This window comes from Equus asinus, chromosome 7, assembly GCF_041296235.1.
Source record: "Equus asinus isolate D_3611 breed Donkey chromosome 7, EquAss-T2T_v2, whole genome shotgun sequence".
NCBI lineage: Eukaryota > Metazoa > Chordata > Mammalia > Perissodactyla > Equidae > Equus > Equus asinus.
The window spans coordinates 28321585-28349278 of record NC_091796.1 but is presented as its reverse complement, the minus strand read 5'-3'; the positions used below and the strand labels follow the sequence as shown (position 1 = coordinate 28349278).

At 35.7% G+C, this 27694-nt stretch overlaps 1 protein-coding gene and 1 long non-coding RNA gene across 19 annotated transcripts in view; one reads left to right on the top strand and one right to left on the bottom strand.

Annotated features, from left to right (window-relative positions):
- The window catches only part of LOC139045647 (uncharacterized), a 72333-nt gene extending 50613 nt beyond the window's left edge, over positions 1–21720 (top strand). Inside the window, exons 2-3 of the long non-coding RNA XR_011504431.1 lie at positions 16704–16824; positions 21588–21720. This is a non-coding gene — a long non-coding RNA (uncharacterized lncRNA). The remainder of the gene's footprint in view (positions 1–16703; positions 16825–21587) is intronic.
- Positions 1–27694, bottom strand: part of PIAS2 (protein inhibitor of activated STAT 2) — a 136759-nt gene that overhangs the window by 26875 nt on the left and 82190 nt on the right. For 5 of the 18 annotated variants that reach the window (XM_044774673.2, XM_070513107.1, XM_070513108.1 and 2 more), the window contains 5 exons: positions 24972–25105; positions 23361–23532; positions 15594–15733; positions 10597–10634; positions 532–7905 (listed from right to left, as the gene is read on the bottom strand). In XM_044774673.2, coding sequence (XP_044630608.1) covers positions 7726–7905; positions 10597–10634; positions 15594–15733; positions 23361–23532; positions 24972–25105 — 664 coding nt within the window. In that variant the 3' untranslated portion in view covers positions 532–7725. Of the gene's footprint in view, positions 1–531; positions 7909–10596; positions 10635–13223; positions 13397–15593; positions 15734–23360; positions 23533–24971; positions 25106–27694 lie in introns of those variants that run through there. The other 13 variants (XM_044774672.2, XM_070513105.1, XM_070513103.1 and 10 more) reach the window with 7 other exon arrangements.

Genomic DNA, 27694 nt, shown 5'->3' with positions numbered 1-27694 from the left:
GGTCTGATGGCTTGTGGGCATGACTTCCAGAGACATCAGGTTAACGTTCCATTTCCAAAGTACTGAGCCCAGTAATGACTCAGGTCAAGTTGTTTGCCTTGAGAGACTGAGGATCAGAAGTTAGAATGTTTACGCCTACAACTGTATTGTATAATTCAGTGTGGTGTACCTGACTCAGATGGAGTGGTCCTCACTATACAGAGTACATTACATGCGGAATTTCCAGTCTTACATATACAGTAGGCTGGGACTACAAGGGGTCACTTAGGTTTTCAGGTTTAATACAACGCTTGTTCACACATTATCATCCCCACTGTGTAATGCCCTACCAATGCCCCATTCTAAGCCCTTGCCCAGAAAGACTCGTGTCTAGGTCAGTGTGCTGACTTCCTCCCTACTCTCCAGCACCTTTCATTTCTACCACCTGCCCCAAACATGCACATCCTCTTGTTTTCCTCTCTTGGTGAATGCCTGCTGCTCAGGTATTAAATGATTTCCACAGTCAGCGTAAGTCAAATACAGTTACCCACCATTTCTTTGTTCACAAGTATTTATTGAGCACCTACTATGCACCACACACCATGTCAGGCTCTGGGATGCAAGTGAAGTAAGATCACCCCTGCCCTCGTGGAGCTTACAATCTAGTAGAGGAGACAGACAATACATAGTGAACCAATACATAAAATAAACACAGGTTGTAATAAGTGCCATATAGGATATAAACTGGGCGATGTGATCAGGATAGTTAGGAAACACTACTTTTTAGATAGAATGATCAGAGAAGGCCTCTCTGAGAAAGCAGTTAAAAGCTGAGATTGAAGCCTGGCTCCCCACTTACAAACTGCATGACCTTAAGCAAGTCACTTACCCTCTCAGAATCTGCTTCCTCATTTGTAAAATGGAAATACTCATACCAAACTCAACAAATGCTCATTACTGTTAATGATCATGAAAACTCTTCAATGCCTCTCACTGCTTTACAGGGCCCTTCATGATCTCTTATATAGTTCTCTTACTATTCCTTAGCAAATTTCCAGCTATTCTGAACATTTTCAGTCCTCATTTTGACAAACTTCCAATCAACACTCATGTTCCTACTTTTATGTTACTTCCATGAAATCTGTTAGTTGCCTCATCTGTGTTCCTGTCGCACCCTGTACTTCACCTTTTACCACTGCATTGTAATCTCCCTCTTTTACTCATTTGTATATTCTCCTGGAGTACAACTTTGGTGGAGGTATACAGCAATCTATCTTGTGTTCCGAGTGCCTGATAAAATGCCTGGCATGTAATAGGATCTCAAATATTTGACGACTGAGACTGTAAGCCAAAAGCAGCAGTAGAGAGGTGAAAGACGTGGAGGAAAGGAAAAGTGTGGTGGAGGAACGTCTTGAAGATGACAGGAGGAAACAGGAGTCAAAGGCCCACCTCAGCCTCTGAGACTGGAATTAAGAAGGAAGGATGAAGGGGGGCATAGGTGGAGAGAAATCACGCTGATGTACTCAATCTTCTGATTGAAGTAGGAAGCAAGATTACCTGCTGAGAAGGGTGTGATTTGAAAAGGAGTGGTAATATTTGTAATAATTGATGAGAATAGGCCAAAGAACCACATGATATTAGGTCAAGAGAGTGACAGGTGACTTGGAGGACATGTTTAAGGCTGTGATAATGAAGGAGCAGTGTTAAGTGGGACAGGCAGTATAGAGAAAACAGAAGTGGTGAGACAGTGGTAGGGAGTTTCAGTGGAAGAAAATGTTGGTGAGGTAACCAAAAATCGCACAGGCTAGACTGTTAGATGGGTCATCCATGAGAATGTTGAAGATGTTGAGAACAGCTACAGAATTAGAGATGGTAAGGAACGCTGTGAGTCACAAAGTGAAGCCTTCGCAAATCAAAGGGAGTGATCAACAGGTTACTTGATAAGAGCAGAGGCAGCTGACAGTAATACCCTCCTGTCAGGAGAAATTATTTAGAAATTACAATAGAGAGAAAGGGCAACTACCACCTCTTGAGATATGTGGAATGTGGACACAGCTCACACTGGTGGGAGCTGAGGGTATGGCAGGACTTCAGGTAACAGCCAAATTTGTTATGGCAAGGCAGTGAAGAGAAAAATCAAAAGAAAAGGTTGAGGGGTAGTGGAGCATGGTTTTGGGAGGAGAGACGGAGGGTGGGCAACTGGGAGTGGCTAAACTATACAGAAAGGAGACAAGTGAAGGTTAAAATGGAGAACAAGGGAATTTTGCATTTCTTGAAAGACAGCAGAAAAACAAGGATGAGCTTCATGGACACTTCCTTTCTGCTTAACATCAAACTCTTTACTGTCTTCACTAAATGACTAACCTCTATCCTAACTGCCTCCTGTCTCTGTAAACAGCACCATTATATCCTGGTTACCCAGGCTTGAGAAATGGACTCAGCCCTTACTCCTATATCCATTCAAACACTGAATCTTCAGTCTTCCTTTGAAATGGCTCCAATATTCACTCCTTCCTTATTCCTGTGGCCATGAGCTGAAATCAGTTCTCATCATTTTATGTCTAGATTCCCATATCAGTCTCCTCTTTAGTTTAAACTTCTGTTAAGTCAGAGAGCTTTTCAGGTAGGTCTGTTTTCAGACTCTCAAGTCCACTGTGAAACTTATCTGTTTCTTCATTTGTAAAACTGGGACAATACCACTTTCCTTTGACAGGCTGTCATAACGAATGAGACATTTTTGTAAAGTTCGTAGCACAATGACTGTTAACAGGGAAGAATTCTTGATTTTTGAAAACTTGATTATAAGCCCTTTGAAGTCTGGGACCAGATCTTTTATAATACTCCATCCCACATTCACTTACAAAACATACTGAGTATCTCTGGAGTAGTTTGATGAAGGCCAAAATGAGGCATATTCTATTTTATAGCACAGCAACATTCTTCTTCACTTGAAATACTTAAGCTTAGACGACACAAAATAAAGGAAGCTTTAAAAGCCATTCAGAAATAAAAAGCAGTCTGGGAAATAATGACTGTGGTATACCAATCAAGAAAATAGCACCTTGAACATCTGAAGACAGCAGTCTGTGTTTCTTTCCCCACAGCTGCCCTTAGAACACCAAGATCTGATGGGAAAGAGAATACCACCAACATAAACAGGCAAAGCTTGGCCCTGCTTTTGTTGTTTTAGCCTTACCACTTTTCCAGTTTCGGTTGGACTGCCTTTGGCTCACGAGATGCTACTGGCTTTGGGGAGCTCAGAAAGGCCAAAATGGAGCCTACAGGAAGAGGAAAAAAAAGAGAGCTGGCTACTAAGGGCTAGCCCTAGGCACAAATGGTTTAAAAAAAAAAGGGGTCAAGATTTTCTAACTAAAAATGGAAAATGTAGTCTGACGATGGGCTACTTCACAGTGCAAGTAAAACTATATGAAAAATCATTTAGCTATCCATATGTAGAAGTTTCTGGAACATGTCAGGTAGATATTTGAAAGTGAGACAGCCCAGGAAAATCTCTGCCAATTATCTCCAAACCAGCCCAGCTCACCAGGGTCAGCAGGGCAGAGGGTCTTTAGTGCAGATGGCTGCACAGAAATAAATGGTGCATATTCTATGAAAATATGGTCAGACCGTTGTTCTTATACCAAATTGTTGGATTATAAATTAGTAAAACCACTTGGACAAGTGGTATGAATCAAGAACTACAAAAGTAGTCCTTTCTTTGACCCAAAAATTCCACCTCTAGGAATTTATCCTAAGGAAACAATTTATGCACAAAGACATTCACTGTAACAATATGAGATGCAATCTAAAATGTCCAATGCGGAAAGATGACACAAAGCACAGCACATCCATAAAAATGGAACATAATGTAATTAATAAAGGCTGACATAGTTTGTAATGACATGGAATAATGCCTATAAATTGAGGGGAAAAACTCAAGATACAAATTATACTGAAAATGAATGAAACTGTAAAAACTCGCACAAGTAGCAGAGACTGGCAAGAAATATGCAAAAATATTAAAGTGGTTTTTTTCCCTGTGTGATAGAATTAGAGGCAATTATTTTTCTTTATACTTTTCTGTATTATCTAAATTTTCCACAATGAGCATGTTTTACTGACATAAACAAAAAACATTATTGAATCAGGCAAGCATCAAAGAAGAATGGGCATTTTTACATAGCTTTATTTGTTTCTACTAGGAACTGAAGTGTCGTTCCTAATAACAAAAAAAGGGGTCTTATAAACCAGTCATTTACTTGACAGGTGGATCAGACTCTTAAAAAGGCAGAGAAATTCTTAAATTCTTTTCCACAAGTTTCACCATATTCATGTAGAATTGTAGCAGAAAAGATGGTGACTCAGGTTGAATCATCAATCATTGATCTAAATCACAACTCCAAGCTGCCACACCACATGGATCCAGGGCCAGAAAATACAATGTGAGACCCAAGTTTAAATGGCATACCATTCTACATTTTCCAAGACAAAAAAATTAGGAAAATAAAAGTGCTTACTAAAAGAAAAAAGAAAAAGTGAAGTGCCTTTTTTTTTTTATACCACTTGGGGGCTGGAGAGAAATGAAATGTATACCTGAGAATTAAACTAATGCTTTGTAAAAATTGACTTTACTTAAAAAGACAAAATGTAACTCATGAATACTTTATTGGCAGAAGAAAAACAGACAACTTGGTTGCTAAATGACAAGTGTCCAGGACTGGTCCGAACCCAGAATGTCTGAAAGGTCTCAATCTCAAAGTCAGCACAGTCTCTGTTGAACACCACTTCACCTAAAATCCAACATTTTACCTTTCTTCAAATTTCTTAAGATTCTAACCTAGGGAAACTTGTTTTATACCAAAAGTTACGGATCAACTTATTTGGAGTATCTGTCACCTAACCATGGTATTTTCATTCTAGCTTTCCTGAAACACATTATCAGATAAATGCTCCATAACCTAAATTTACCTCTACTGTTTCATTTGGAGTTTATAATTATCCTATGATAGATGCCAAATATTTATACCTTCTGGGCAGAAATGGAAATAAAATCCTAAAGTGGCTCACCTAAGGGCCAGAACGTTAGTGAATGTAAGCAGACTGTAGGGGTAAAGCTATATTCAGCACCAATTACATTGTTGAGTTACCAAAGCAAGAAAAGCCCTCAACATTTCCATATGAATAAAGATGAAAATCTGGGTTGGCTAAGCGTTTATAAGAGACTAGTAACTGCAGTTCCTTTCCTTAAACAAGATATTCCATATAATCACCCGTTCGCTGACATCTAAATAACAGTTAAGATGACCTCCTCCTGAAACTGCATTATACCTGATTAAGTAGAAATATGGGCTAGTAAAATAAACTGCTAAAAAGTGAGGATCTTGGTAAAAACATTTAGTGACCGTACTGAAAAAAGGATAATGGCTTAATACTCATGCTGTTATCCTAAGGCCAAAGCCATAAAGAAAAGTACTCACTTTCAAAGATACATATACAACGTAAGCCCCAATTTTAAGATTATAAACTGAAAAATGTCGTTTTTAAAATGTTAGTAACCTCTATGAGATAAATTAAAAACTTACATGTAATTTCAGTGTAAAGCACCAAAAATGAACACTAAAACGGTTCACACAGAATAGTGAAAAGGAAACAAAGCACAACTATAAAAGCACAGACATACTGGTTACAAAAACCAAGTAAGTAAACTAATTTCTATTAATATTTTCATTTACCTTATAAAACTCTGTTGGTTAAACTGGGGGGGGGGGGGAGTCTCTGAGAATCTAAAGGGTAACAAAATGATAAATATACACCATTTCTTTATTAACAAATTATACCACACAAATCAGGTTACTTTTTCTATCTGATTACAGAGTTAACTGAAATTGCATCTGTATTTAGAGCAGCAACATAAAATTTTACTAGGAAGAAATTCTTTATCTCCTGGACCAAAGGTCTGTAACATGAACTGGAAATCTAATGACTAAGAAGGTAAAACTATGGTCTAACTACTGTGAGAAGATTCAGGTTGGTTTTCCACGTTTTAATAATCAGCAGCTCTCCAAAAGGGATAAATACGTCAAGGGGATGATGTAGAAAATCACAAAGTTAAATTGACACAAAGGGAGCACAGAGGCCATGAAAACTTGAGAAGGCATAAAAAACTTAAGCAGTGACGAGTCAGCCCCCTGGAGGTGCAGCAACCCTGAAGCAAGGAGTCCCGATTCTAACTGAAATTGGTAGAGTCTTCATGCGGGCACTTCAGTTTGAGAAATCAGTCATTTAGAAAAAAGGTTTTATTTTTAAAGTAGACACGGCTTAGGGAGAGACAGCTAGACATTAAGGAAGTATTAACTTCTTGAGAACTCAAAAATTATTTAGGAAGCCAAATGAAGCAAAGGAAAATATAAAATTTGGGCGAAAATGTTTCTCTAAGGGTAAAACTCAGTTTCCTGAGGGATTTAAAATCAAGGAACAGAGTGGTTTTCAAAATGGGCTTCAGGCCCATCCTCCTCAACCTTTCCTTACTTAAATACAAAGATTTTCTATTTCTGTTTTGTCTTTTGTGGGTTCAGGAAAGACTTCCTTTTAAAAAAAGAAAAAGAAATGTGATGCTGTCTCCACCCCTTGCTATTGTTTGTTTTTTCTTTAAGTTTGAAGATCATTACTGTGAGGCAGAAATTGAGAAATATGATCAGAGATCTAAAATGTATTTTGTCAATGTTACTAAAATCTGAAAAGTTTCAACTAAGACTTGTATATTATTCTTTAAAATAAATGAGCAAAAGAAGTTCGTAGGAAGAAACTAAACTTTGTTATTCCCACCTCCCCTAAATCTGTTCTTCCATTGCCTCCATCTCTCAATATTTTGGACAGTGCAAACAAAATTCTAAGGAACATCTCAGTCACACCTTACTCCAAAAAACATTTCATTCAACGGCTGCATAGAACTTCTTTTATGAGAAGGCAAGCCCCAAATTTACAGAAATCTCTAGAATGAGAATGTACAATTACCAAATATAATACACATTATGTCAGGGCAGAAACTGCATAGTGTTCTTCAACGTCATCACTAATAAAGAGCAGCCAAATCCCACAACTTCACTCTGCATTCATTAGCAAACAACGTCAAAGTGTAAATGACAACCAGGGAAAAATGCTTAACACAAAGGCCATTTTCTTTGATGGAATCAAGAAGAAAAGTGGAACCCAAGCTTTGGCCACATATCAAGATTTCATTACTTCAACAAAACAGAACAAATCTCCGTGGAAAGGACCCATTCAACAAACACTTCTTTCCATATATTTTTCCTTCACATCAGGTTAAAACAGAAGTTGCTATCATTTTAGAATCACTGCTTACATCTTTTTTTAATTAGAAAAAAGTTTACTTGAATATTAAAGTTTACTTGAATATTTACATAACTTTATTGCTGTTTATTACAACAAAAAAATTTTAACTTGTAGAATCCATCCAGTAACATATGAACTTGAAATCCACCTCTTAAGAAGATACAGTTATGGGTGAAAGTATCTGACGTTCAGAGTACAGCATGAATAAGAAAAATCCTTGCATGTCATTTGGTTCTTGCTGTAGTCATCTGTGTTCATCTCTCAGAAAGCAAAAGAATCCATTTGACGTTTCAATAAATATCAAAGTAATTGTTACCAAAAAAATAGTTTCCACGGACCAGAGATCCAAGAAAGAGCAGTTTTGATGATTCCTAGAATCGAGTAAGTCCTCCTTTAGTCCAATGAGATGATGTCAGGAATGTTACTTCCACTGCTGGTTATGACCCCTGTCTCACTCCTGCTGCTGGAGGAACTAACATGAGTACTGCTTTCATGGGGGCTGGTGGTGGTGACAGACGTACTGCTTGCTGTTAAGGGTGAGGTGAGACTATCCAAAAACATAGGAGGACAGTACTGCTTGAAACAAACAATGATGCCGATGAGGAACTGGCTACATGATTTTAAATAGAGACTAGAAATTGTTAGATATGCACAAGTGACAGCCACATATTTAAATTCCAGTGGGATTTAAAGATTTCTCAAAATTCACATCTTTAGATGGAAGGTGGCATGAATTTAGCTATTTTACATTATTTAGTGAATGCAACATATCCTTCATTCTCTCAAAACTTGTAGAATTTGTGTGTTGACCAAATACACAGGTACGAGTACAAAAATGTCAATAATAACTGAAGTTATTTAATAGTAAATATTGGCCCCACAATTATGACTCATAATCTCAAAAAGAATTTGCTCACTAAATATATTTACACAAAGTTTAAATCACACTATAAAAAGTTTACTTATTTTTAATAGTATTAAACAAAAATGCTAATGCAAAATTCAGCAATTCTTTCAAAATTTAGTATCAATCAGACTCTTTAGGAATGTTAAAAGACTGATCAGCTGAATAACAGCGTTTGACTCCTTTGTATGTACAGAAATAATCCTTGCATAATTAGAAGGATAGTATTCATTCTAAAATAGAGACTACATGGTAGCTAACTACCACAGGATGTTCAGAACAAAGAATTCTCTCATGTAATCACAAAATTTTGGAATAAATCTTAAAAGAGATTGAATCTAATCTTCCTTGTGATGCTCGCTTGACACCCTACTCCAAGAGTTCATATTTCAAGTTTCCTTACCATCTTGGTTGCTAAGTCCCAAACAAATTCAAACCTAAGTTTAATACTCTAATATTGACTAAGAGTAGAAGAGAGAGACAAGAGCTAAAAGCTTTATTTTATATCACTGTAGAATATTTTCTGTGAGAAACAACTGCACTGACTTTAGTAAAATAAGTGAGGTCCAGTATATAATGCAAGAGATGTCCTAAGTTTGTCTTTAGATTGACTGTATGAAAGAAGATCAGGAAGGATATCCAATCAATAGTATCAATTCTGTATATCAGTCAGCCTATCCTTAGAGACACTAAGTTACAGAACAGGAATTTAAAACTGAAGCTGTTTAGACTACATGAGCTTCAAAAAGATCATAAAATGGAAACGACAGCCCCAGGTTTAAGCTGCCGTCAAGGGAAAAGCAACAACTAAAATTCAGGCTGCCTTTTAAAAAAGTAATTTAACGTTTGGGATGGACAACTATCTTGGTTCATCAACTCAATGAACGCCATGCAAAGATCTTCCAGGGACACTGGTTAAGGGGGAGAAGGAATAGTTCTTAAAGAGCTTCTAAGGAGCTCTAAAGATAGTTGAATTGTCAGGTATTAAACTTCTTTAAAATCAAATCAATTTCCAACTTTCCACTAAAATTGGGAAAAGAACCTGGAAAAAGGCCCAGAAACTTCCATTTTGTTTTTGCTACCTCTCAGGCAGTGTTCACTACTAGTAGTAAAAGTATTCTTGTTCATTTATAAATGGATGCTAGCTACTATAGCCCTGCTATCAAAGACTCTATGCCTTGAGTTCTTCTAATACTCAAGTTGCAGCCATTTTACCTCTATGTATGCTTTATGTGTAACTGGCACATATCTGCACAAGGGATTAAGGGGGCAATATGGAGGTAAAGTAGAAGAAATCTAAGGATTCTAAGGAAAACTGAAGGCACAGCCTCACCCTTCTTACTGGCTGATCAAATAACTTGGCCTGACACTAAGCATGCCAAATAGGACTATGAAATCAAAATCCTCTAGGTTCCAAAACTTTTTTTTGAAAAGGATAATTCACATGAAAATCAGAATACTTTAAGCCTGAAAAATCCATTTTCTAGAAAAATATATGGATACTTTTGTTATAGAATCTATTGATGTAACAGAGTCAATTCAGGGTGAGAAGAAATTCCTCATTCTGCACATTACCTTGGGCCCAAATTCCCAGTGCTGTTTGTGTGATCGGACAGCGTATTGAAACAGGAGGCTGATACAAGATCTGTGCTTAGCTGATTCTGAGCAGCAAATGAAGCAGTGGTCCATGGTTCTTCCTCTCTCCCTCCCTACTCTCTACTCTCTTTCTGCTTCACTCTCCCATTACAGTTTTCCCATGCCTCTTCCTCCTCTACTCTGCCTCTTCTATAAGCCTGTCAGTGGAGTCCATGCTCACTGCAAGGTCTTCTTGTTGAGACTCTGGGATACTAGAGTTTCTTATCTCTGACAGAAAAAAACCAGGAATGATTGGTCTATACGCAACTTTAGATTGGGGCACCCCCAAAATGTGCATCTGACTGCCTTTAAAAACAAGGAAGAATCAAGCTAATGATTTAAGTCTGTTTAATCAGCTTCAGCTATTTTCTACGTATAGAACAAGTGTTTTACAAATTATCTTTGTAAAGTTTTAACTGCCAGCCATCTAACACTGCTTTCCCTCATTTTAATCACTCAAATGCTTGTAAAAAATGCCAACTAATTATTAAACTAAATAAAATATAATTAAAAACTCAGGTTTTGAGGCCAAAATATCGTACACTGAAAAACAGCAACTTTATTCCTCCATATAAAATTGTGAAATATTTATATAGTACTTCCTTTCCATCAATTTTAGTAACTGAGAATTGACTGTCCTGATTTTATGCAACTGGTCATTTTTAGATAGTATGACATAACCAATAATCAAATACAAATTAGTTGCTTAAATTCAGGATACATACCTGGGGATCAACTGGAATAAGGGAAAGAAAATCCAAACCTAAAACAAAAATGCTTTGTTAATAGTTGTCTCATATTTTGGAGACAAGAATTATTTCCCAAAATCACTTTGTATTTATCATAAGTCATAAAACATTTGGGGTAAGTCCTTACCATTCTGCCAAAGAGAAGTTCTATATCATAATCAGTCATATTTAATGTGCGTAAAACCCCAACATGAACAGATTCCCTGACAAAACAATTGGAAAAACCACCTCCCACCAACTCAGAGGAAGCAGTCCAAAAATTTCCAGATAAGTAGGACTAGTCCAAACAAACTTTTCCCCTTCATCGCTTAACAGAATGAGAAGCAATAAAAATGATGAGATAATGATCTGGATTCAGACCATTAAAAAAACATACTTAGGCTCTTAAGATACTTCACATTTATTTTTAAGAAATACACTACATTGAGCTTCATCTAAAATATTACTTCTTAAACAAATGTCTATTTCATGGATAGCTCTGTCCCTCTGCTCCCACATCAAGAATACACAGTCCAATGCTCTGCACAAAGCAAGCAGTTGGTAATTGCTGCTAACAAGCTAAATTTTATCAAGGTTTACTGGGTTATAAGCTAATGTAGTTTTCTAAACCAAAGATCTAGGACTCTCTAATTATGCTTTAGAAACAGGAATGTGTAAAACATTGCCCAGTAATACCATCTGAAGGATGAAAGTTCTAACAATTTTCAGGTCTGAAAAGTCTAGCAATAAATTTCAAAGTCTGTTCCCCTAGATCTCTCTGTTTGACTAAATTTCAAAACAATAAAAAAAGTCACACACCAAACAGGCCAATTTCTACTCAATCCTATGAAGTTTTATATGCTGGCATTCAATGTCATCTCAAATATAACAATCATACAGAATGAAGTCTGATACTAGACTGTTACTCAAAACAGAGAATATGAGTGGGGATATTTAAAATATTTAATAACCAGTATGAATAATTTATAACTCAAAAATTTAAAGTATATTCATTCCCTTATAATCTCTAAATAAGGGTATGATAAAAATTCTTATCAAGTGATACAAGCTGTAGCACCAGTCATTTGAGAGAAATCATTCAATTTCTAAAGCATTTTTTAAAACTGTTGATATTATTTTTCATTTTATATGCCTGTCACTAGCTATATGATACAACAGTTTGAGCTAACACTGGACAAAGGGAATCACAACAAACTCTTTCAAAGACTTCTCCATTAAGCTGATAATCAGTAGATGACATATCTCAGAGTTTCTCTTCACATTAATAGCATTGTTCAGTAAATCCTCTCTCTGCTTCTGATGAAGAGTAATTCAAAATTTGTCTCCTTATAATACTTTTTGAGAGTTTTCTATACTCAACATTTCTATTATTAAGTCACAAAAATAGTTTATTAGCTTGTCTTTAATTGGCTTAATTTTATTAACTTTGTTTTACTTGAAATGGTATATTTTTCTTTTTTAATAGCTATGCTTTTTATAGTTTATTTAATATGTTCAATAACTTTAAACATCTGTTGAATCACTCAGTCCATTTGAATAACTGAAACTTTTTAAATAAAGGTAAACAAAGTATTGATATGCCTGTTGCAATATTGTGTATTGAAGCCAAAACACTCAAAAATGCTCATTTTCTAAATATTTAACGATTCCCATCTCATAACTTCAATTTAAATAAACACACAGGCTTGATATAATTTTCAAACTGCTTTTACAGCTCTAGCACTGGAGGCTGCCCATCAAGGTGCAAAAACTATATTTTCATTATTTCAATTCCCAGCTCTTCAGATGTACTGTAAGTAATTCTCTTTGATTATAATTTCATGTGTCAGGAGATATACAGTCTATTGAGAAGAGATTTAAGAGATTTACTTGATCTATATCTTTTGACACCTCATCCAGGGATAACTGAATATGGTGACTTACACAATGCATAAAAAAATACCTAGAAATTTTTCTATATTTTCAGTTAAAACTCTAGAGTGTCTCCCTAGCATCACACAGATGCTGTCCATACAAAATCCAACAAGTTTTTAATGTAAAATATTTCTCACTGAAACCATTTTTTCTCAAACACTAACAGTGAAGTTTGATATAATATTTCAGATGTTATTGCTTCTAATAAAAATCTTTAAACTATTATCAAAGTCTTGCATTATACACTTTAGACTATTAAAACTCTTATATGATTCATGAATAGCGATTAAAATGTTACTGCCTTGTTTTATAAGTTTAGCAAAGTGCTGTTTTCTTATTTCACCATAAGTTTCAATTGCAATGATATGTGGTATTGATATATTTTATGCCCTCCTTAGTATTTTGTGGTTGGAAATTCTCAATTATTTTTAAAACTCAGGTAGTGTTAAAAATTCTGATGATACATTCTAAATGTTTTTGTTTTATTAACACTGATAAAATTGTAGTTTTTAGATTTTAAACACTTCTTTATGTGAAATTGACTCATTTAGTTTTTTCCTTACTAATAACAACACATTTTCCTTACTTGAGCCATGAACTTTAACAAAACATGATTGTAACACGATTAAATATGTAAATATTTAGCACTTCCAAATTTTAATGACACAACTTTTGAGCACCATTCGCACCTGACAATATGGCACTAGCAATAATAAGGCAGTCATATTTTTTCTTGAAATAATCAAGCTGTTTTCCATTCCATAAATATAAATTATTTTTTTATTTTGTATTCATTGTTGCACAGTATCAGAAGATGTTCCCAGCTGCAGTTCATTATTAATATCATTTCTTCTTTGTTCTCCTGCAGATTCAGAAGATTCATGTTTATGATGTTTAAAAGGAATGTTAAGAAATGTATTAAAACTTTGTCATCTCTCCATTCTTGGTGCTCTATTTAATATTTTATTATAAAGTATTAAACTTATAAATACCAAAACTGTACAGTATGGTTAATTACATAAAAATTATGCACAAAAATAAAACCAAAGTAATTAATAATTACAAAAGAGCACATTAACAATAAAACCAAAGTAAAAACTAAACTATTTGGATGTAGTAACTGCTACATAATTCATAGATGATGATAAACTGCTAATTCTTCTAAAGTACAACAGATCCTATTCTGTTCAGTTTATCAACTGGTAAGAAAGCATTTCAACATTTTAATAACCAGTATCACCATGGTTTATATAGGCTAAATATCAGCCATGGATATCAGTCTTATTTCCTTAATACGAGGTTGAAATGTATTTTACCAAATACACGGTTAACATATTTTTACATTTTTCTCTAATCTGCACATTTTATAAATAGTCTCACTTTATGCCAAATTTATGAAATAATCGAAGTTCTCACAAATTAAAAATTCATCTAGACTCACATAACTTGAAAACAGAGCAAATGATTTGTAAATTATGTCTATGCTATTAATAATGGCCAGGGTCACTTTAACAAACAGAATTTCATTATCTTTTTTTCAGGATTTTTAATTCAAGGTCTTTAGGAAACAAGTCCTTCTGGAATGCTTGTTTAAAACACATACTAAGATGACATGGACACTCTTCAACTTCACTTACAACTAGCCAAAATTAAAGCGAAACATAGCAGTTTGGAATTAAGAATCTCCAAGTTTCCATCTTTGTTATAGACCATGAAACCTCACCTGTACCTTAGCATCAAGCTTTGTACACAATAAATACTTTAAAACTGGTGCTAGATAGGTTTACAAACAATTTTTTAAACTCTAATTGCCAAGGTACGTACAGAGTTAGCATATTATTCTTAGTCTTTTTTTTTTCCATTAAGTTTTATTCAAATAATCTGAACAAATTCTAAGTGGCAAATTACACTAGGTCAGATAATACAACTATCAAATGTTTCAACAACACAAATTTTGCCCAAGAGAATAAATACTGTGCTTAAAATAAAGAACTCACTAAGAGGAGTAAGAAGAAAAAATAGGTGTAAATTAACTTCATAAACCTAGAAAAGAAAATTAACAACAGAAGGAGAGAATAAAAGGGCCCTTGAGAGAGAAGGAAGTCATGAATGTAAGAGACACTGCTTCTAACTTGCTCAAATTTGATTGATAAAAAAATGTCTGCAACAACAATAGCTATGGAGAGAGGGATACAAGAGTGAGGGGAGAAACAAGTTTACATTGGGGGCTGGCCCAGTGGCATAGCAGTTAAGTTTGCATGCTCTGCTTCGGTGGCCCAGGGTTGACCAGTTCAGATCCTAGGCGCAGACCTATGCACTGCTCATCAAGCCATGCCATGGCAGGTGTCCCACACATAAAATAGAGGAAGATGGGCACAGATGTTAACTCAGGGTCAATCTTCCTCAGGAAAAAGAGGAGGATTGGCAACAGATGTTAGACCAGAGCTAATCTTCCTCACCAAAGAAAAAAAGTTTACATTGTATAATATGGTCTTGGTTGCATAAATCTTGGTACTAAGGTAATACAAAAGCAGGCTTGAATTTTTTAAATGTTGAGCTAATATGCATATAAAAGATATCCCTAAATATTAAGCAGTACTCTAGGGAAACAGCTGTCAGATCCTACCTTTACAAGGGAACGAAATCCACAGGTAAAGCTGGTAGGCAATACTGACCCTACAATATACCAGTATATTCTGAAGTTCTGATGGGCTACTAAGAAGAGTATGAAAAACTACTCTCTCTAACCTGTGAAGCTTCTATGATAAGTAAGAAACGGTCTCTGAGTAGAAACTCTCTATGAGGGAGAATAAACTATAAAATTTTCCTACTATCTGACTATATTTCCTATCATCAGGATTCTATAGATTGCTCTCTAGTCAAAATGATAGGAATTGAATGTGATGTATTAAAACAGATACTACCTTTACAGGAAGCCTTCAAATTTTCTTAGCATTTCTATTTGAAATTTTAAAACTATTTTTGCTCTATGGATTCAAATTAAAAATAAATAATAAAACTTGGTAGAAACAAAACAAAACAAAAAACTCTTCACATACCTGGCAAATCTGATGACATGCTTGATATTGGCGTGTGGTGGAATGGTACTGAGTAGTCTGTTAATGAAGGCGGAATAGCAGCAGGATCAACCGAAGTCACACTGGGCACCCTTACAGAAGATGGCTGATACATGAGAACCCTGTTTTAAATAGCATGGGAAATTACAAATAATCTGGCTGTTAGTTCACAGGAGAGAAGGGCGGCACTGCTGGGCATTCTCAGTCGCAAGATTGCTAAGTTTCAACACAACTATATGGCAGCTACTCACTACACAGTACTCCACTCTACTCTCCTCTTTCATAACAGTCTTCATTTTAACATGAACGTATGTTGACTCTCAACTGCAGCTGTGACATAAGAGCAAGTTGGCATTAAAACATAATGTACAGTACTGAAGTAATACATAAAACTTTCATCCACAAATAGAAATGTACTTTACAAGTGCTTTGAATAATGTATGTGTAACATATATGTGGATATTAGTAATTTTATCTATAAATAAATTTAGAAATAGAGGACTCCTAAGATTTGATTTAAATCAGGACACCTTTATGAGTGAAGCTACTTACTATAACTTAACCAGAATTTCTTCTATTCTAACTTGAATTGTGTTAATTATTAGCAACCTCATCTGGGAATCACCTGAGCAAAGAAAGCCAATCCTAAAGCCAGCCAACCTGAAGATAATCAGCAGCAATCAGAAATCAGAATAACTACTCAAGATTTAAGATATAATATCCAGAAATAACACACCGGCTACCATGAGACGATCTACTCTTCTAATAGGAGTTTATGACTTTGAAATTAGCTGGTCATGCTACTAAACATACAAATTAAACACAGTTAAATACTTTATAATTGGTATTATATATATATACACAGTGCATACAATTATAACTTTATAATTTCAAGAAGCAGTATAATAAACATTTTTGAAAAAGTTCAGGCATAAAGATGATTTTGCATTCTTCCTATTTAACCTTCATTTTCTCTTAGCCCAAGGTAAACAGTTAGAACTTCACAAGAAAAACATCTTGAATTTATACAAGAAATAAGCAATGTTATGGACCCTATGGCTGACAGTGGCCATCTTTTGTTTGACATCTTAGCAGGGCCACAGTGGTCCCAGCTGCTGTCTGAGCTTCACGATGCCACCCAAGGACAAGAAGAAGAACATAAATGCCAGAAAGCTGGCCAAGAAAGATGAAGACCACGCGAAGACATCCTGGGGTAAGGCCAAAAAGAAGTGGTCCAAAGCCAAAGTTTGAGACAAGCTCAATAACCTAGTCTTGTTTGACAAAGCCACATATGCAAAACTCTGTAAGGAAGTTCCTAACTATAGGTTTATAACCTCAGCTGTTGTCTCTAAGAGACTGAAGATTCCCAGTTCCCTGACAAGGGTAGCCCTTCAGGAGCTCCTTAGTGAAGGACTCATTAAAGTGGTTTCAAAGCACAGAGCTCAGATAATTTACACCAAAAGGGCAGAAATGTCCCAGCTACTAGTAAAGACGCATGAGCAGGTCCCACCAACTGTACGTTTTGAAAAATAAAACTTTATTAAGTTAAAAAAAAGGGGGGCAGGGACATGGAGACATTAAGGTTAGCATCTCAAAGGGCTGACAGTAAACTACTGTAAGCTTAATGAGACAGGCACAGAATTCGGTAGCTGGATGGGACCATTAGAAAGATAAGAAAGTGAAACCGACAGAAACTTAAAGACAGACGATGGTCACAAAGCTAGACTGAGATGACAACTAGGACTTCTAGAGGTACTTTCCCTTGGTTCAAACACTTCCTCTTATTGCTCAGATTATTAAATACTAGTAATAAGAAATGATGACACAGTTGCATGACACTCTTCATACTCTAAATAACTGACAAACTGTTTCATACACTTTAAATCTCAAACCACTTAATCACAACTTCTTAAGACACTGGAGTTCTTCTAAAACTAGTTTGCATTATGACATGAGGATCTGGTCTAGCTGTTATTCTGTACTATTTGTCAAAAATATGGATGTCAGGGGCCAGCCCTGTGACTGAGTAGTTAAAGTTTCTCAAGGACCACTTCGGCGGCCTGGGATGGGGGATTCAGATCCTGATTACAGACCTACTCTGCTCATCAGCCATGCTGTGGAGGCATCCCACCAACAAAAAACAGGAAGACTGGCACAGATGTTAGCTCAGGGTGAATCTTCTCATAAAAAAAAAATATATAGATGTCACCAGAAATATGGAAAACAAAGTCATCTTGAGAGTTAGCAACTGTCTTAGTCTCAGAAAACTAAATAAATAACATAGGTCAGAGTTGAAAAATTTTAAAACCTGAACCATTTAGGAGGCATAGGAAATATAACATGCTTTAGACAATAACATAAGCCTAGTATTTCAAAACATATTTTCTAGAGGAAGATGAAGAGGGAAGGAAGTCATCTTCCACAGAGCAACCTGTCTAGCTTACAATCAGGAGGATGTTTCTTGGCCTTCCATGTTACCTAGAGACCTGAAACCACAAGCAGGAGGAGCAACGTTAGAAAAGGCAGACTCCAGAGGGGCAAAGAGAAAACCTGGGATGAGATCAAATGAGTTACATTGTATTAAAGCATATCTTTTTCTGGAGTTTTGAAAACAATAGTCCTCTCCAGGGATGACAGTAGAAGAATGGGAAATCACCAAAAGTGTTTTCAAATTACACATGATCCTACTTCTCACACAGGAATGCATATCAGAAATTAGGAAAGGGGCAAAGGCGGTAAGAAGGAGAAAGAGATTGGTGTGTTAGTGCTGAGGAGGGGGTTAAAAAAGTGGCTCTGTTTTTGTGTTTTTTTTTTTTTTTTAAAGATCGGCACCTGAGCTAACAACTTTGCCAATCTTTTTTTTTTTTTCCTTCTGCTTTATCTCCCCAAACCACCCCCCCCCCCCCCACCCAACCCCGTCCCGGTACATAGTTGTATACCTTAGTTGCATGTCCTTCTAGCTGTGTCATGTGGGACGCCACCTCAACGTGGCCTGACGAGCACTGCCATGTCCACGCCCAGGATCTGAACCAGGGAAACCCTGGGCCGCCACAGCGGAGAGCGCGAACTTAACCATGTGGCCACGGGGCTGGCCCCAAGGTTTTTTTTTTTTCCTTTTGCTTCCTCACAGCATTAACATCTTAATCATGTTTTTTAAAAAATCTAAGATGCAAGCTTCTGAAGACATATATATATACACACACACACACTATATATACACAAACATACATATATGATTTCATTTATTTTAAAAAATTCCTACTTAAAAGTACATTTAATCTATCTTTTTTCCTCTGACACCAAAGAAACTAAAAGAAAAATTTCAGGTTCACAAGAAAGAAACAATGCCAGCCTTCCTCCTGTTTCCCCATCTCTTCCTTTGATATCTCACAGGAGATTTTCTTTTGTCTTGATCTTGAATTGACCCTTCAATGTGGATCACATTTATAGGAAACAATAACAAGACTCACTTTCCTCTCCTGGCCACTTTCCTTACATCTGTACAGGAGTCAGGTCACTGTTCAACACGCTGTCTGTCATCATAGTAACAGATATCTAATTATTGCATATGTTCTGTTCTCATAACATTAAATTAAATAACTATTCCTTGTCTCTCCAATACAAAATGGTGACCATCACAACATGTGAAAACGGTAAAGTCCAATGAGGGTACAAATTATTAAATCAACATATAAAATCTCAGCAAAACATCTGAAAAACCAACTATTTAGGGTAGATTAATTTCTATTACCTGAACTTTGCAACCATTAACACAAATGCAACTTTAAATAGAATGAGTGAAATTAAACATTTGTTAGAATTATCAAACCATGTACTGGTAGCAGATTTTTGTTTTAACCAGAACCTTCACAAGGATCACATTCAGAAAGGTAAAATGAATCTAATGCCCATGCAAAAAATAGATCTATTTATAGATACGGAATAACAGGGACCATGGAGAAACGTAAATGTCTGATGGCTATGTCTGATGGAACTGTATGTATAAAAATGTGATGCTATAAAGTAATACAAGTTTTTAAAAAGCTTTTAACATTTGTTACTGCCTCCTCATAGGATTGAGAAATACACAAACAGGCAGACAGATACATTATGCATATGCACATATATATTTTTAACTTTTATAGCTTCATCCATAATATCACAGCATAAAAGTAAATTGCTGGTATTAGTATTAATAAATACTAATTAATTAATACTATTTACTACTTAGTATTAATATAGCAAGTATTAGTATTCTAGACTGTGTACTGGATTACTGAATTCATCTTAGTTGGCTCACACTTAGACATCTGGAAATGAGTTAACAATCCAATAACTTGAACTTTTACCCATAAACCTGAAATTCATTGTGTACTCCCACTTTACGATCATAAAAATATTTTTTAAAAGATTCAATTTTGCTACCAATTCCTAATGATTCTTAATCTAGAGAAATACATATTTTTCTCTATTCTTTCTTTCCCATCTTTAGAATACCTCCTTATTAATGACAAAGCAGTCATTCAATTTCCAGTGAATGGAGTAGGGGCATAATATTTACAATTGTCTTTCAATGTAGAAAAATATCTTAGATGAAAGTGCCAGCTTCTTCTGATAGGTACTATATGACTGCACTTAAAGACTAGAATAGGTATACAAGGAAAGGGGCTAGAAAGAGTACCATCAAAATGTTAACAGTGGTTACCTCTAGGCAGAATGCTTTTTACTTCTTGGTGCTTTATAAAATTGCTTCTAACAATAATTTTTACTAAAACAATACCTCTTGAAAAATAACTGTTCACATAATTTCTGGACAGTTACAGTAGTTTTCCTGGTTTCTGATTCTCTATTCTTTCTCATTTGCTTACTATCATTGACCAAGAAGTCCTACGACAAACTTACACAGCAGAGGAAAACCATAAAAATTCTAGATGCTGAGCCACAAGAGAGGATATGAAAAGGATGACCAGGAACAAAACCACAAAAGTTTAAGAGTTGAAAAAGGTTACAGAGATGATATAACCACAGCATAAGTCTCCACTATGACACTGTGACAGATGTCACACACTCTACCTTAACACAGAAAGTGTAATTTCAGCACTAGACATCAACTTTCTTAGTGTTCATAAACCTCAAATGGAACACGTTTCCATGTATCTTTCCTGCTTTGGTCTTAGATCTACCAAATGTTGTAACAAAGGATAAACTTAATCCAGTTAATCACAATGACTCCCTTTTAAGAACTACAAGATAACTACACCTTATATTCTCTTCTCCTGGCTTAACAGCTTCCATCCTGAGAGCCATTCACCCATCATGCTACAGTTTCCACTATTCACCATCCTGTTCCCCTCCTCTGGCTGCACTCATTTGTTTATACCCTTCTTGATGACCAGCACTAAGTAAAATGGTATAAGTGAAAGTCATCTAGCCCAAAATGTGACAAAACTGGCATGGTATGTTTTCCAGACACTATGCTTCTTTTATTAATGGAGACTAAGAACAAATCAGCTTAAGTGGTAAAGTCTTCAAACCATTAAGTGAATTCTAACATTTCAGAGAGTTTCTATCAGGAATGGCTATTAATTTACTGAATGCTTTTCCAGCATCTATTAAGATGACTACATAGTATTCCTTATGACAAGATCCATTTCATTAATATATTTCCTAATAATAAAGCATTCCTGGATAAACCCTACTTGGTGGTAATGAATGCCCTTTTAATATATAATTAAATAATTTCCTAATATTGAATTCAGAATTTTCATTTATCTTCCCACATTAGCCTATTTCATAAAGATTTTTCTGTATGACTGTTAACATATAAATCTACTTTGGGTATTAAGAGTTATATTGATTTCACAAAATGAGCTTGGTAGCTAACTTTTTAAACAAAAATTTTCATATGTTGCTGGTTTAGTCACTAATATCCAGCTGATGGTTACAATATTAATTTTTATTTTCTTTTTAACCTAGATGAGGAGTCTTGCATCTATCTCTATGGTAGCTGACCACAGGTATGAACTATCCTCTGCATATTGAAGCCATTTCAGATTCTGTCACCCCATGTACATGCCATTCTTCCAGTTTCATGTCTTCATCAAGTACTGATAAAATGTGCTAAAGGACAGATAGAGGGTGGTTCCTTATGGCATGCCACAAGAGACACCCTCCAAGACCACATCAATCCATAAGTTAGCATCACTATGCACAACCATTCAACCTGGCATGAATCCATCTAACTATAATACTGTGCAACTGATGTTTTCCAAGCATATTCTATAGGATATTATTAGAGAGTAAAATCTGGAAACACCACATCTAAGTATTCATTCTCATGATTCTCCACTCCGGTCAACATTCCAAAATTATAATTTCATTTTTTATCATTTAAATTCTAGACATGCCAAACAAATTGTCTGAAAGGAGCAATAAATGATCAGCATTCCAGAAAAAAACCCACTTGCAATACTTTTTGCATTTTCTGTTCCACCAAAAAAAGGTCTCATTCTGATTAAATGGATAAAAGAAAATATACACCCTTACTATTATGTGTAAATCATATCTAAAAATATAAATATTTTAACAGTGAAGAAGGCAACACAAAAGTTTTAATTCTCCTGGTTTCAAAAGTAACTATAAAAAAAGAATGTGACAGAAGTGCACTGACAGTATAATTCCATTTATATAAAATGTCTAGAACTTGGAAATTTCTAAACATGAAAAGAAGATCAATGGTTGCCTAGATCTGGGTGTGAATGGGGATTAAGTGCAAATGAACACGAGAGAAGTTTACTGGATGTTGGAAATATTCTACAACCGAATTTGTGATGATGACTGTACAAACTCAATAAATTTACTAAAATCACTGAATTGTGCAAGTGAATACTTAAGATGGGAGAATTTTATGGTATACAAATTATACCCCAATAAAACCATTAGAAGAAATAAAGTGCAGTGAGAAGCCAAAAAATCAAGACTGGCACACTCAAGTTTAAAAGAATGTGTTCACAGAATGCCAGATAAACCTCTGGTCCTTTCTTGCAGGTTCCAAAATCTCCAAGAAGCACCTATTGCTAAATACTCAAACCTGTCATTTACTATAGTTCAGCAATGCCTCTGCCAGATGAACCATAAACAATACATGCCAGAATGCATTTACTTGCCCATATTTTGCCCTGGAGAGGGTGAGAGGGGAAGGCAATCAATCTTTATTGAGAAACTAACATGTGCCCAACACTGAGGCTAAGCTCTTTTCATTATCTTATTGAAACCTGAAAATAATCTTATGAGGTAGGCATTACTTAACCCCATTTTACAGAACAGAAAAAGGAGGTTCAAACAAGTCCATCCAAGATCACAGAATGAGTAAGTAATGGTGTCAAAATTGGAATCCACAGTTGTTGGATTCCCAACTCTACACTCCATTACACCACGCTTCCTCATGTTGGTCTGTGATGACAAATTTCCTCCTTTCAGATGGGTTCAAGAAAATGACAAAAAGTATCAAATATGAAATAAATACTTAGACATGAGATCTTAACTCTCACTTCCCAAAGATGGGAGTATTTTCTTGATCAAAATTTGCTTTCCCATAACACTGCGCTCACCTGAAAATATTTCAACTGAACAAAGGCAAATAAAAATAGCCTTCTAGAGTTATGCAACTCTCAGAGACATTTACAAACCTATCCCAAGAACAGTTAGTCACAAGGGTAATAAACAATAGTGAACTATAAATTAACAAACCCTTTGGTTGGGCTGCTTTGTGTTTCTGACATAAAGATGCATTTCCTTTTGGCAGGAGGGTCTTCCTCTTCATCAGAAGAGCTTTCTATCGTTAGGTCAATAACATCCACTTTCTTCTTGCTTGCCTCACTGGCTACAGTTACTGAACAAGGCTTACTGAGGACACTTGAACCTGCATATAAGAACAAAAGGAAAATTTAAAAACCAAAGGTATAACATAAATAAACTCAAGCCACAAGAGCGTTAAATGTGTAGCATACCTGGGAGAATACACAGCCAGTAAAGCGACATACTCTGTCCCATGGACAGAGACCAACTCCCTAACCCCAGATATCTGTCTGTAAAATGACTGCTTACCTGGGGAGGAAAGATGAGCTCTACGCCTTGACAGAGGTTCAAAGGCCTCCTTCAGACAGCATGCTCTTAGTCATCTCCCCAGTACTGCCAATCAATTTGCGCAGATCCTGCTGCTCACGCTGTCTCCCCAGGTAAGCAGTCATTTTACAGACAGACTTCTGGAGTTAGGGGGCTGGTCTCTGGCCACGGACAAGAGTATGTGGCTTCACTGGCTGTGTATTCTCAAGGACGTGTGGCAGCATTAAGTCAAAATCAGATAATTAGATTCTAGCAAAGGAATCGTGTTTATATCAAAGAGTGTATAGGCTCTTCATCATAAGCCAGAACTTCATCATATGTTAACTCACCATTTCAGAGAAACTATATTATGCCCTGCAATCTATTTAGCAAAAAATGAATGCTAGTTGATAATGGAAAACCAGCAGCAACTAATCAATTAAGTCACTGTTTTTCTCAAAGATGAGGGAAATCTTAAATCATTCCACCAGGAGGTTCAGTAACAGTCACAGAAGAATAATTAATATTGACATAAATCCTTTACTTTTTCCTCTCTTCTTACTCTGAACATTTATTATTCATTACATTATTAGAATATCAAATATAGTCACCACAGAACGCAAATGCAGTGAGTGGACTATGTCAAATAAAAAGAAACCTTAAGTTCACACTTAAGGGTTTAAATTACTCAAACTGCCGTGGAGTTTCGCCACTCAGTTTGGACAGGTGCAAAGAGTTGAAGGCTGAGTCGTACATCTCAGGTCACCAAGGCAATGGTCAAATTCCTTCCCACAAAGAATGGCAACAGTTTGTGTACCACTTTTTTTAGCAACTAACATGTGACACCCCCCGCCCCCCCATTAATGGAGGATGCAGGTTCTCTAGCCACACCTCCACTTGGGGATCCTAAGTACAGGAACTCCAAAAACAATTCTGAAAAACCGCCTATAGAAATGTCATTTATAACTTTTCATTTTGTAACAAACACCATATATTAAAATGATCCTAGGTGACTGTTTCATTTACTTTACATATGTAAAACATACTGTGAAAAGGCTAATTATAGGAGGGTATAAACTTTAGCACATCTCTTATGGAAAGAATCAGTTGGGGGAAATTACACATGTAACAGATGATCAAATGATAAAGTCAGAAAACTGAGAATCAAATATAGTCCTAGTGGCCAAGGTTACTGAGAAAGACAATGCTGCATTAGTTCACTGCTAGCTATGCTCTCTGCTGCCACTCTGCACATACTTTCTATTTTTGTACACGGTTGGCTGGATACTTTCATAGCTTCTTTCTTCGGTCTCATTGGACACCAAGAACCATCTTCTTGGAATTTGATCTCATCCACATCAGAACAGTCATTGAGAATTTCCATAAAAAGCCTATAAAGCAATTAAGAAGTGCATAAATGTAGTCAATGGCTTTGTTAATAGGTGAAATAACAGTAATACACATTACCTTGGAGACAAAGTAATGCTACCTGACTTTTTTGTTTGTTTTGGCATTTCAATACTTCACACCTTACAATAACTATTATATTCTCTTCAGCCTAGGTTTTAACAGGCAACAAAAAAGTTACTTAGTGAGTATCATCTAAAAAGTCAGTGGCTAAACAGAAATAGAAACAGAGCCTCCTAGCTGAGATAGGCAATGAAGAACCACCTCTAACACACCACATAAAACAAACATAAGCAAACATAAAGGTTATTGTAGAAAAATGATTTATAAGTTATCAATGAAAAAGAATCATAGGGGTGGGGAAGGGAGGGAAGAATAGGGACAGAAAAGAAGTCTTAATAAATTTACAATAACTCAGAGCATATAAATTATGTTCTATGACCAAAAAGAAATTAAATTTGAAATCATCAGAAAAATATCTGAAAAATCCACAAATATTTGGAAACTAAACCAAATAATCTATGAAACAAAGAAAACAGAAGAGCAGAAATTAGAAAAGTATTCTGAACTGAATGAAAATGAAAATATAATAAAATTTGTGGAATGTAGCTAATGTAGTATTTAGATGAAAATTTACAGCAGTACTCTTCCTATATTAGAAAGACACAAATCAATAACCTCAGCTTCTAGCTAAATGAAACTGGAAAAAGAAAATCAAATTAAAGTGAAAGCAGACAAGAAAAGGAAAATAAGAAAGAATAGATATCAATGAAATAGAAAAAAATCAATGAAACCAGAAAGCTGATACTCTAAGATCAGTAAAATTGACAACCTTCTAGTCAGACTTAAGTTCACTCAAAAAGTAATAGAGAGGAGTGACATCAGCATCATGGTGGAGTGAGCTCTTCCCTTAGACTCTCCCCCCTAAGATACAACAAAAAGGATACCCATAAACCAACAGAGGACATTCACACAACACAACAGATGTCTGAGAGATACACACCGCCATATGTCTGAAGGTGGAGGTGGTGGACCCCCCGGGAGGCAGTGGAAGGAGTGCTGGAAGGTGGAATCCGCAATCAGATACTACTACTATGTGAAGACACAAATCCACCCAATCAAACAGTATCAAGATGTATATTAACACTCCAGACCAGAAGGAAAATGACAAGCACCTAGAAATCAACCCTGAAGGCAGAGAAATCTATCTACAATCTAAACGACAGAGAATTCAAAATAGCTATCAAAGAAAAACTCAATGAGTTACACAACTCAGGAAGACAGTTCAATGAAATTGGGAAGAAAATTAATGAACAGAGGGAATTCTTCACAAGAGATGGAAACCATTAAAAAAAAAATCAGACATGGTGGAGATGAAAAACACAATGAATGAGATAAAGAAAAATCTAGAGTCTTTGAATAACAGAGCTTATATTATGGAGGAGAGAATTAGCAAATGAAAGGACAGAAATATAGAAATGCTTCAGATGGAGGAGGAGCGAAAACTAAGACTAAAAAGAAATGAAGAAATTCTCCAAGAAATATCCAACTCAATTAGGAAATGCAACATAAGGATTATAGGTATTCCAGATGGAGAAGAAAGAGGTGCACAGAGCTTGGTCAAAGAAATAATAGTTGAAAACTTCCCAAGCCTGGAGAAGGAGCTGGAATTACAAGAAAAGAAGCTAATAGAATTCCTAATTATATCAATGTAAAAAAACCATCTTCAAGGCATACATTTGTAAAACTGGCAAAAGTCAACAACAAAGAACAAGTATTAAGGGCAGCAAGGCAGAAGAAAATACCTACAAAGAAAACTGTGTCAGGCTTTCAGCAGATTTCTCAGCAGAAACTTACAGGCAAGGACAGGGTAGAATGATATACTCAAAATTCTGAAAGACAAAACTTTCAGCCAACAATACTCTATCCAGAAAAAATATCCTTCACATATGATGGAGAAATAAAACCTTTCCCAGATTAAAGCTGAGGGAGCTCATTGCCACAAAACCCTCACACAGGAAATGATAAAGAAGGCCCTCATACCTGGAAAAAGAAAAAAGAAAAAGTATACAATGCCTTGAGCAAGGAGATAAACAGGCAGACAAAATCAGAAAATTGCAGCTCTTTAACAGAACATTAGTTAACAATTATAACACTAAAGATAGAGGGAAAGAAAACATCAAATATAATCATAATCATTTTAACCACAAACTCACAACACAAAGCACAGTAAGTTGTGACAACAATAACGTAGACAGGGATGAGGAAAGGGATGGAACCTGCTTAGACTAAGGAAATAAGAGCTATCAGAAAACGGACTATCTCATCTACGAGATTTTTTTATACAAACCTCATGGTAACCACTAAAGCAATAATCAGAAGAGAGACACAAACGATAAATAAAGAGAAAACCATCATGGAAAACTATGGAACTGAATTGACAGTCCAAAGTACATGGAACGAGAAACAAGGGAAATACAGAATAACTACAAAACGAGTGATAAAATGGCAGCGTTAAGCTGTCACATATCAATAATCACTCTAAATGTAAATAGACTGAATTCTCCTATCAA